Below are 12,012 nucleotides of genomic sequence, written 5' to 3'. Positions count from 1 at the left end.
AATTTTATCAACACATACAAAATCTCTGCTAGCATTTTATCTGTGACTCAAATAAATCATGACTGTGATTTAAAAAAAATAATGTTAACTACTTATTAAACCAAGCTTTAAAAATGTTTTAACTTCTGCACTTAGGTGCTTTGTACATCAAACTAATATCTGAGTGGTTTTATTTTAATAGACCCAATATGATTGAGAACAAATAAAAGATACATTTATAATATAGCTCTGGGATTTCAGAAGAAAAAGAAAAAGCAGCAAAACAAGGTAACATGGACGAGTTTTGTCCCAACGTAGGATCCGTAGTCGCTGTAAGAGGAAGCGGCGCGCAATTGGCCGGCGTGCATCCGCCATCACGCCGGAAGGCCGCGCGTCATTGGTCCGCGCGATCGGAACGCCGGCGTCTTTTCTCCTAACGCTCTGGGCGGCCGTGCTTCTTTCTTCCTCAGTGGGAACCCAAAGGGATCCGGACCGTCCAAGGCCGGGTAACTGCACTGGGGTCCGTCGTGTTTAGGCACGCGTGGGTGGGAGGGTGGTCAGGTGCCCTCCGTCTCCACGGAGTCCGCGGCTTCCCCCAGACTCCTTTAACCCTCCTGGCCGTTACTCCCCCTTCTTCCGGGCTCCGCCCGAGGGCTCGGATAGCCACGCCCCCCGCTGGCTCCGCCCTAGAGCGTGCGCGCTCCTTCGCCGCCCCCCATCTTCTGACGTGCCACGCCCTCCTGTGGGTCCCATTTTCCAGCTGACACGCCTCACTGCGCGTGCGCCACGCCCCTCCCCCCGTTTTTAAGGTTGCACCCCTCCGCCGGCCCCGCGGGCTCCCTTTTCACACCCCTCAGTGGCCGAGCCTCCTGCCTCTCCTCACCTGTACTCACCTCTTCTTGATCACTGTGCTCCACTTCCTTGGTCTATCTTTGACACCTCCAGGTACCTTCAGTTTACAGGCCCTGTGATAAGTCTTTGATGGGATGCTTAGAAAAGAGTACTCGAGGGGTTCACCTCTTCCCAATTCCATCTAGATTTCCAAAGAAGCCTGCAAACAATCCTCAGATGGCTTCCTTCCTCCAAACTGTCCCTGACTGCTTCTGATACATAAATGTTGCCAGAGAAGAACCCTTTAAACACTTGATCATTACTAACCTCTTGGCATTGACCCATGTTTTAGCCAGACAAAATGCTCTGTCTTCAGTGATCACACAGCTAAGCTGTCAGTGTCCTCTTTTTTTTTTTTTTTTGGAGACAACGTCTCACTATATAATCCAGACTATCCTCATCTGCCTCCACACTTCCCAAGTGTTGGTCTGGTGAGCATTATAGTCTTTTTTTCTTTCAGTATGGGGGATTGAAACCAGGGTGTTGAGTTTGCTAGACAAATGCTCTACCACTTGAGTTATATAAACCTGCAACCTAGCATTATACGCTGATGATTTTTACCTAGTGTTTCAGTTAGATAGCAGTCTTGGTAGGGAAATTGAAAGCTAGCATCGATAGAATCTCTCTCAGTAGAGCAGAATCTTCCTAGTCTGCACCAGTGCAAGAATACACTACTGGGAAGACAACTCATCGTTCAAGCTTCTTAAGTGAATTATTCCTGGATCCTACCTGCTTCGTCATTTACTGGAAATCTTAGCAGAGAAAATCTTTGACTTTCCATAAAAAGAGTAAGAATAAGGCTGGGAGTTTGGCCTAGTGGTAGAGTGCTTGCCTAGCATGCATGAAGACTCGATTCCTCAGTACCACATACATAGAAAAAGCTGGAAGTGGTGCGGTGGCTCAAGTGGTAGAGTTCTAGCCTTGAGAAAGTCCAAGGACAGTACTCAAGCCCTAAGCTCAAGCCCAGGACGGGCCAAAAAAAAAAAAAAAGGTAAAATACTAGTCTTGAGCAAAAAGAGCTCAAAGACAGTGCCCAGGCCCTGAATTCAAGCTCTACAGCAACAGCAACAACAACAAAAAGGCATATTTCTTAATACTTCTTTTTGGAAGTTGTTACACTTTCCTCTTTTCCTAAGTTTTCTTTTTTCCCCCATCCTGTATCAAACTGTGGTCTAGTGAGTTACTTCTGGTAGTTAATTGGAGAGAAGACTCTCCTCAGATTTGTCTGCCCAGGCTGGCTCCTCTCAGCCTCCTAAGTAGCTAGGATTACAGGCATGAGCCACTGGTGCTTGAGCCACAGCACCACTTCCGGCTTTTTGCTATGTGTGTGGGGTACCGAGGAATCAAACTCGGGTCTTCGTGCATGCGAGGCAAGCACTCTAGCACTAGGCCAAACTCCCGGCCCGTGTTTTACCATTTTGAACCACAACTTCACTTCTGGTTTTCTAGTAACTAATTAGAGATAAGAGTCTCATGGAATTTCCTACCTATGCTGGCTTTGAACCATGATCCTCAGATCTCAGCCTCCTGTGTAGCTAGGATTATAGGCATGAACCTCCAGTGCCTGGCCCAAGAATTATACTCTTTACCAGATTTATGTAACTGTAGCCCCTCTTTATATCATCTTATAGTAAAGTTTTTTTTTTTTTTTTTTAAGCCAGAAGTGGAGGTGTGGCTTGAGTGGTGGTGGAGTACCAGCCTTATGAGGAAAAGCTGAGAGAGCATGAAGCCCTGGATTCAACCCCAGTCACAGCACATACACACACACACACACACAGAAACACACACACACACTGATAAACTATCACACATAGTCATGGGATTTGTTGAGAATCTACTTATGAAAGCACTTAGGTTAATTTTAGCACAAAGCCCCTTGTGCTTTGCCTTTAAATTAGTAAAAAGCCTGATATATTATCCCTTCTCTCAGGCACCATGACGACCCTGGATGACAAGTTGCTGGGGGAGAAGCTGCAGTACTACTACAGCACCAGTGAGGATGAGGACAGTGACCATGAAGACAAGGAAGGAGGTGGGGGTCCCCTAGCCAGTGGGTCCATACCTCCAGAGGCTGAGATGGTAGGCGAAGGCATCTCAGTGAATACAGGTACTGGAAGGCCCTGAGCCCTGGAAACAGGCCTCAGAAATGTCACTTTACTATGTATCCAAAGTCTCTTGATTTTTTTCTCTATAAACACCTGCCTCACTTCCAAAGGTAACTGAATGTTGTCATTTGAGTGTGTATGTTTCCAGCCTTTTTCATTGCACAGTGAAAAGGTCAGTGCATAGCCGCAAAGCAATGAACAGACTGAGCTTGGTTTCAGTTTTCTTTCTCAAAATCACAAGTCATAGGTATGTGTATATTCCTGGAAATTGCATAATTACACTTTTCTTTTTTGGTCAGTCATGGGGCTTAAACTCTGGGCCTGAGCATTGTCCATGAGCTCTTCAGCTCAAGGCTACCGCCCTACCCCTTGAACCATAGCACCATTTCTGGTTTTCTAGTGGTTAATTGGAGATAAAACTCTCATGGACTTTAGTGCCTGGGCTGGGTTTGAACCGCAGTCCTCAGATCTCAGCCTCCAGAGTAGCTAGGATTACAGGCGTGAGCCACCACGCCTGGCTATACTTATACTTTTTCTTGTCAATCACGGATCTTAAAACCAGGGCACCTGGGCCTACATGCTGTCCCTGAGCTTCTTAGCTCAAGGTTAATGCTGTAACACTTTGAGCCTCAGTACCATTTCTGTCTTTCTGGTGGTTGGTTAATTGAAGAAGAGTCTCCTGGACTTTTCTTCCTGTGCTGGCTTTGAACTTCAGTCCTCAGATCTCAGCTTTCTGAGTAGCTAAGATTACAGTCATGAGCCACTGACTGGTGACCTTGTTATTAAAAGAAAAGAAATTGGCCCAGGTATAGTGGCTTGTATCTATAATCCAAAGCTAGCTGGGCACTAAAGTCTGTGAGACTCTCCAGTTAACCACTAGAAAACAGAAAGTGGCGCTGTGGCTCCAGTGGTAGGGTGGTAACCTTGAGCTAAGAGCTCAGGGATAATGCCCAGGCCCAGAGGTAGGGCCGTAGCCTTGATCTCAAGAGCTCAGGGACACCGCCCAGACCCAGTGTTCAAGTTCCACAACTGACAAAAATTGAGGGCAGTTTTGGGGATTGAACTTATGATTAACCTAGTGCTGTCTTACTGAGATACATCCCTAATCCACTTTTACATTTTAATATGGTGAAATAATTATCAGTTGGCATGGCACTAATTACTTGCATTTTTGGTACTGGGTCTTTGACTCACAGCCTTGTGCTCCCACTTGGCTTTCCTGCTTGTGCAACATTTTGCTGGTTAATCGGAGATGGAGTCTCTATTTTTCTGCTGCCTTTGAACTGAGATCTTCCAGGTCTCACAAATCTAATTTGTTGGTTAAGCTTAACAAGCAATGTGATAGTCTTTCTTTGTACTTTGGTATTATACTTTTTAAATTTTTTTGCCATGTTGGTGGATGATAGATTATCATGTTTTTACTTTTAGATTCGGGATGTCAATGTGTTGCCTAGGCTGGTCTTGGACTCCTGGGCTTAACTCATGCTTCCCCAGTCTTCCTAGTAGCTAGCACTGCTGGCATGTGTCACTGTGCCTGACTTTATTACTATTATTTTTTTTGCTAGTTCTGCTTGGAGCTTGAACTCAGAGTCTGAGCACTGTCTTTGGGCTTTCTCAAGGCTAGAGCTCTACCACTTGAGCCTCAGCAGTACTACAGGCTTTTTTCTATGTATGTGGTACCGAGGAATTGAACCCAGGTTTTTGTGCATGCTAGGCAAGCACTCTACCACTAGACCAAACTCCCTTCCCCCCACACCCTTGTTATTTTTAAGTGAATATATTTGAAGTGTCTTTCAATGCAGGAAATACAGAACTGCTTCATTCTTGCTAAGTGTTCCTTGTTTTTCCTTTGAGTAAATGAGTGATGTTCTATTTAACTAGTCTCCTAATCCTGATCATTAACTTGATGCTTTAATGATTGCATACTGTAACTGCAGTCCACCTCACTGAATAAACAATGCTGCCCTGTGGCAGAGTACACAGAAGCTCTTTGTTAAGATCAAGTAGAGAGAGGCCAAGCTACAGAGTAACATGAGCACTATAGTTCCTTGTGCATTTGTGGTCACATCCATGTTCACCTTGCTCAGGCCCTAAAGGTGTCATCAATGACTGGCGTCGCTTCAAGCAGTTGGAGACGGAGCAGAGGGAGGAGCAGTGTCGGGAGATGGAGAGACTGATCAAGAAGTTGTCCATGACCTGCAGGTCCCACCTGGATGAGGAAGAGGAGCAACAGAAACAGAAGGACCTCCAGGAGAAGATCAGTGGGAAGGTAATGAGAAGTTCACAGGCCTTTCTTTGATGTTGTCTGGAACTGGCTGCTTGAGTAGACAGAGGAGGTTGGATTTGGCTTGTGGGAACTGTAGTTCAAGTTAGATAGAAAGCCACATCAGACATCAGTGTTTAATCTCAGGTGATTATAGGAAAACGTTTTCCTTTCTGAATCTTCTTTTCCATTGGCTAAATCATAGGTCAGTACTCCCTCCTCTGGGGCTGCTTTGGTAAAATGTTCATCACAGGGACTGGTCTGTTGAAAGTGCTAAGTGATGTTAGTTTACTTTTATTGAAGTATTAGGCCAGAAGTATCTTGAAGGAAGACACTTTTTTTCATATCATATGCAATGTTATTTATCAATAATGGAAAACCAATACTTAACAAGGAAGTTGTAATGCATTCCATAAGACCAATTGGCTTAATTCAGATTTTCCTGCTCTTTCTTTGATGTTCTAACTTATTTGAAGCCGCTTCATGAGGATTTATTCTGTGGTGACATTATAGTAGAAGGAAATAGACATTGAAATGTATTTGGAACCAAATGTCAGATGCTCCTTTACCTTCTCAGTATTATTAAAAAAGGATTGTGTTACCCTGTGCCCTCTGACCATGAAAGAATGAACACAGAGTGCCTGAGATCTGTTAGCTATGGCCTAAAGCTAAAATACTGGCCAGGATTAGGAAGCAGATAAGAGCATTAAACAAAGAACCATTCTTCTTGAACCAGGTAGATGTTGATTTCAGGGCTTGAAAGGGGCAAGGATTGTAAGAAGTCAGATAGTCTAGTTGGCCAGGATAGAGTAGTAGGCATGTGATAGGAAGCACACAGGTTATCTGTAAAACAGCAAACTCATAATGGTCTGCTTAATTATGACAAGTATAAACTTGCATTCCGTTCTCTTGCCCCTCACCTACACGGACGTTATAACAGAAGCCCAGATAATCTTACTACGCCAGGGCAGGAAAAGGAAGACTTTATCTTTCTTTTTTTTAATTGTAATTAATAGAAGGGTTATATTACATTCACCAGATAGAAGGTGCATTACTTAATAATCATTGCTACCCCTTCTCATGTTTTTGTCCCCATTTCCTTCTCCCTTCCCTATCCTATTTCAAATAAACAAATAAAAATATATACAATATATCAGATAACAAGGTAAGATACTGTAACAACATGAGATAACCAAGGGCCAACAAAAGAGATGAGAAATAACATGGTACACTAAGAACAACAGTCACACCTTATATTGCTCTTGTTTCTGTATCTTGGAGGTCCTTTCATTTAGCCTCATCCTATATATGGCCTTACGTATCTAGATTTTGCCCTATTGTAAACCTCTGCTAGGAGAGTCCAAGGTTTATATTAATTATGACAAATGAGGGAAACCATTGAGCCTGTGTTCCTTTGCGTCTGGCTCACTTCACTTCATATGATTTTTTTCTAAGAGGAAGACTATCTTATCACATAGGTTGGCCCTAGGGCAGGACACCTGCTACTCAGAGTTGCTTCTTTATGTTGAAGGGAGAGATCAGAAGGAAACCACCACCATCATGTGACTACCAGGGTCAGATGTGAGAAATACTATCCCTATTCAGCTGACTTTTCTCAAACAGAAAGAAATAGAAACTGCCTAAATCCCAGAAATGAGCTGTAAGAACATTATTTTTTTTGTGTGTGTATATATATATGGCAGTCCTGGAGCTTGAACTCAGGGTCTGGGCTCTTTTGCTGAACTTCTGTACTCCATTTCTGGCTTTTTGGCAGTTAATTGGAATCTTAGGGATTTTCCTGCTTGGGGTAGCTTTGAACTGCAATCCTCATCTCAACCTTCTGAATAGGATTATAAGTGTGAGCCACTGCTACCCAGCTAAAAATAAGGTGCTATACATTATCTTATAAAACTATTTGGAAATGTGGGGAAATGCCAACAAATTATTAATACTAGCTTAGAGGCAAAAGCCGGTTATATTACCTATGGCTACAATTCAGCTATAAAAGCAAAACTATTCCATCATGCTGCCTGGTAATAAGAAGAAAAATAAAACCAAGCATTGGGGTACATGGGATTATCGGTGTGCCTGTAATCCCAGCATTCAGAAAGAGTGTGAGTTAGAGACAAGCTAGCTGGGTTTACATAACAAGATTGACATGTCTCAGAAGAAATTAAATACATTTTTAGAGAGTGTACATGTATATTTATATGCAGGGCAGGGATTATGAGTGTTCTTTTTGAACTTCCTTAATGTCTTATTACTTTTAAACAACAACAACAACAATAAGAAAAGCAGTGAACAAAATCATACCTTGTTAAAATGACCAAAAAAGATCAATGAAGGAATATTATCTGATGTTGCCTATTTAGATAGAGAGGCACTATGATATTGTAGTTAAAAAGCCTGTGTTATTAAAGTCTAATTTGAATCCTGGTCTTAGACTTACTATTCATAAGAACTTGTCCAAATAATGTGAAATCTTGAGGCAACCCTCCATCCCACCAGTTGTGAAATGGAGGATATCAAAGCCCTTTGCCAATGGGATATCATAAATCAGTGAACCTGGCATGGTGGTGAGGTCCTGTAGTCCCAGGTGGCTGCAGATGGCTGTGATTAAGTTTGGAGCCAGCTGGGCAATATTGTGAGACCCTGTCTCCAAAAAAGACAAGAAACGAAACAAAGGTCAAAGCAGTGAGACATAATTCGTATAAAGGTTTAGTGTGATGTCACTTGTATTGAAAACCCATGGTGCTTGTTGACATTTGTCGAGTGTCCACCTGCTGGTCCTCCTGCAGATGACTCTGAAGGAGCTTGCTGTGATGAGTGAGGACCAGGATGATCAAGACTTTCTGCAGCAGTACCGGAAGCAGAGGATGGAAGAGATGCGACAGCAGTTTCATAAGGGGCCCCAGTTCCGGCGGGTTTTTGAGATCACCAGTGGAGAAGGGTTTTTGGACGTAATTGATAAAGAACAGAAGAGCACTCTCATCCTAGTCCACATTTATGAGGACGGCATCCCAGGTACTGAAGCCATGAATGGTTGCATGATCTGCCTTGCCACGGAGTATCCGGCTGTCAAATTTTGCCGTGTGAAGAGCTCAGTGATTGGGGCCAGCAGCCGGTTCACCAGGAACGCCCTCCCTGCCCTGCTCATCTACAAGGGTGGTGAATTGATTGGCAATTTTGTTCGTGTCACTGACCAGCTGGGAGAGGATTTCTTTGCTGTGGACCTTGAAGCTTTTCTACAGGAGTTTGGATTACTCCCTGAAAAAGAAGTCTTGGTCGTGAGGTCTGTGCGTAACTCTGCCACCTGCCACAGTGAGGACAGCGATCTGGAAATAGACTGAGCTGATAATCTGGTTGCATAGATTCCTTGTGGTTAGGCTGGAAGACACATGTCTGTGTTTATTTTTGCTTCCTGTATCTTCTGGCTTTCCAGCTGTTCCTTGTAGTCCCTTTATTATGTGGAAAGTCAAGAAATTCCTGGATTAAATCAGAATGCTGAATCACCTTTCAGTTAGCAATAAAGTGACTTAGAATTATATAAACAGGAAGCCAGGCTTTTGAGCTGTTTACTTAAGATTCTCTGGCATGACATCTCTGTTGTTGTTTCCAATCAATATTTACACAGGCAATGTCCTACAAATTGTCTTTTGGTGACCTAGAGGTCTCTGCCAGGTCTGAGAGTAGAATTCCCTAGTTAGTGTGTTATGTGCAATGTAATCCATGTAATCAAATGATTGTAAATTATATTTACTTACATCCCTTCCCCTGCCCCCAGATGTTCTTCTCTATCAGGGTCTTACTTAAAGGTTCCAAACAGAGAGGAGATGTAGCTCAGTGGCAGAGTACCTGCCTAGTGTGCACAAGCCCCTGAGTACAAAACAGATCTGGTGACCTCTGCTTCCCGAGTCAGTGTCTGGTCAGCATTATGGCATCTGTACTAGAGGATGATGGTCCTGGTGCTGGGAGACAGCTTTTTTTTTTTTTTTTTTTCATTCATGGGGCTTGACTTCTGGGCCTGGGCACTGTCCCTGAACTCTTCAGCTCAAGGCTAGTGCTCTATCACTTGAGCCACTTTCAGTTTTCTGATGGTTAATTGGACTTTTATGCACAGGCTGGCTTTGAATTGTGATCCTCAGATCTCAGCCTCCTGTGTAGCTAGGATTACAGGTGTGAGTCACCGGTGCCCCAGTATAGGAGACAGCATCTTATTGACCCAACGCTGGAGTTGGGATGCAGCTAGAAAGCTTGTTAAAGTAGGACATTTTGTCCTGCTGATAACTATTGTGTCTGTATTGGTTATTTAGTAAGTTAGCTTTTTGTTTAATGGTTTTTTTTTAATTTTTTTTCCTGCATATTAGAAAAATAATTCATATTTGGTAAGGGGAAATTGGCCAAAATGCAGAAGCCAAAATAACAAAAGAATAATCTCTAATCCTACCATCAAAACACTTATTAATATTTTGGTATATTTTTTACTAAGATACTTTCTATGTATAGATATAGACATTTTGTTTGTTTTTAAGTAAAGCATTGGGATCATTTTGAACATACTGTTTTATAGTATGGCCAACTAATAACATACCAGATTTTTTTATATTATTAAATACTCTTCTATAGCATTTAAAAGTAGCCATATATCCCATTACATAGACAAGCTGTACTTTGCTTGGTTGTTGTCTCAGAAAGGTAGCAAACTTTTTTTTTTATTATGAAAATGATAATTCATGGTAGAGCCATGTAATAAAAACTGAAAAGAGATTTTAAAAGCCATAATTCCAGTAATCAAAATTAATCCATGTATCACTTTTACAGCTATCTCTCTAGTCTTTTTTGTGTGTTTATTTATAATAATGATTGTCATTGGAATTTTTTTCCCCATTTCTCAATGTAAAATGTATGTCCTGGGATTGGGAAAATGTAATCTGGAATTAAACATTAGCTTTAAAATTTATGGCTTTGGCTGTTCAGAAAAAAATCTTGAAAATACCTGGCTATGTCTAATCAACAAAAAGAAAGACGCCTAAGGAGATTTATTGCAGCAAGTAAGGAAAATACAGAAGGCAACTAGAAAACATTGTGGATCTTCTTGTTGTGGGATCTTCCACTGTTGATGGGAATGCAAAGTAGTCCAGTCACTGTGGAAATCAAAATGGAGAGTCCTCAGAAAAACTAAAAATAGAACTGCCATGTGACCCAGTGGTACTGCTTGTGGGTATAGAATTGAAGGGGACAGCTGTGTGCATACCCACGTTTATTGCAGCTCTAGTCACAGTACTCAAGCTGTGGAACCAGCCAAAGGGTCTGTCAGCAGGTGAATGGATCAAGGCATAAAGAATGAAATTATGTTGTTTACAGGAGACTGGATAGAGTTGGAGGCATTAAGTAAGCCAGACATAGAAAAAAAACAAGCATCCTGTTTTCTCTCATACATGAAATCTCGAGAAAGAAACAAAGGAAGCAAAAAAGAAGGAAGGAAGGAAGGAACTATTTGTGAAAAGGAAAGAAACCAGGGGAGGGGAATAAGTGAAGATATGGGGGTAATATGATTAAAGTAGAATTACAGGTGTGTATGAATGAAACCCATTATTTTGTACAGCTAATACATACTAATACAATTTTTTTAAAAAAAGAGAATCACTAGGAGATACATTATTAACAGAATTGCTGCAAGAATTTGGCGTATAGAGTTGTGACTGGCAAATCCAGAGTGGAAACACAGGCTACTAGAGATTTCTGTTCTTCAGGGAGATAGCTATTCAGCTTCAAGATCTTTCAACAGATTAAATCAGGGCCACTTGTATTTTCTAGGACACTTCCTTTACTAAAGTTACTAATTATGAACTTGAATCACTGAGTGCACCTTCATAGTAATCACAATGTTTAAATAGTGGTGTGCCATTGCCTACCCAAATAGGCATCAAAGTGAATACCACACTACAGGTGCTTCTCAGCTTGGAAGGGGACAAACTGCATGCTGGGCAGTCCATTGTAAGTTGAAGGTCCACTTCACAAATATAACTTAGAAACACAGTATATGGAGAATGGCTTATTTTTACCCTTGTGATCACTTAGCTTACCAGGTATGGGCGTCGGGGATGGAGGTGGGGGTGAGGCTTTCTTTCAGCATCATGTGAGAGTAGCATATTCCATTGCAGCTCATTGAGGGAGAAAAAGGTATAAAAGAAAATAGTGTCTTCATGTTGTCGATCACATTATTTATTCATCCAGTGTCCATCTCTGATTTCCTGACTGCTGTTTCCCAGGCTTCATTTAAAAAAAAAGAAGAAAGAAAGAAAAGAATGAAAAATTAGTCATCATTGACACAGTTGTGTGAATAGTGCTCAGATTGCTTCTCTCCTCTTCATCTGATTTTTCTAGAAGAAATCAGAGTAATATTTGTCCATCTGACTCAATGAAGAACCCTAACCCAGTAGGGCATATTTGAAGATCAAATGATGGTGATGATGATGATAGCAAAGAATCAGCTTACTGAGCAAGATATACCTCAATTTTCTCACCTGTGAAATGGGCATGGTGACAGAAATCATATGAAGGGTTAGGGTAATCTGGTTATAGTCAATATCTTATTAGCATATATACAAGAGTATTTCATTATGACATTTCTCATATGTATTCAGTGAGTGTACTTGAGTCAGTCTCCTCTGTCATACACTAAAATTTTTGTTTTCCTCTTTCTCCTCTTTGTGTATTCCTCCTCCATTGACTACCCTTCAAGTACCCATTTTCTGGTGCTTATTTTGTTGG

General features: G+C 41.8%; 1 protein-coding gene across 2 annotated transcripts; it reads left to right on the top strand.

Annotated features, from left to right (window-relative positions):
* The first annotated feature begins 380 nt into the window (after positions 1-380).
* Positions 381-11,168, top strand: Pdcl (phosducin like). Of its 2 annotated transcripts, none has more exons than XM_090330584.1 (4): positions 381-485; positions 2,801-2,977; positions 5,063-5,244; positions 8,037-11,167. In XM_090330584.1, the coding sequence occupies exons 2-4, from the start codon at positions 2,806-2,808 to the stop codon at positions 8,586-8,588; spliced, it is 906 nt and encodes a 301-aa protein (XP_090186710.1). In that variant the 5' UTR covers positions 381-485; positions 2,801-2,805; the 3' UTR covers positions 8,589-11,167. The 2 variants fall into 2 exon arrangements, with proteins under 2 accessions (XP_090186710.1, XP_090186711.1); XM_090330585.1 differs by lacking the exon at positions 381-485 and adding an exon at positions 796-924 and having other exon boundaries at positions 8,037-11,168.
* The last annotated feature ends 844 nt before the right edge of the window (positions 11,169-12,012 follow it).

This window comes from Megascapheus bottae, chromosome 3, assembly GCF_031878675.1.
Source record: "Megascapheus bottae isolate mThoBot1 chromosome 3, mThoBot2.hap1, whole genome shotgun sequence".
NCBI lineage: Eukaryota > Metazoa > Chordata > Mammalia > Rodentia > Geomyidae > Megascapheus > Megascapheus bottae.
The sequence above is the reverse complement of the archived record's forward strand: the minus strand, read 5'-3'. Positions and strand labels throughout refer to the sequence as shown.

Bases quoted from the DNA above. Each gene is read 5' to 3' on its own strand.
- Pdcl (XM_090330585.1), top strand. From the start codon at position 2,806: ATGACGACCCTGGATGACAAGTTGCTGGGGGAGAAGCTGCAGTACTAC. The intron at 2,978-5,062 runs GTACTGGAAGGC...CACCTTGCTCAG, and splicing joins AGGCATCTCAGTGAATACAG to GCCCTAAAGGTGTCATCAAT. The intron at 5,245-8,036 runs GTAATGAGAAGT...GTCCTCCTGCAG, and splicing joins AGGAGAAGATCAGTGGGAAG to ATGACTCTGAAGGAGCTTGC.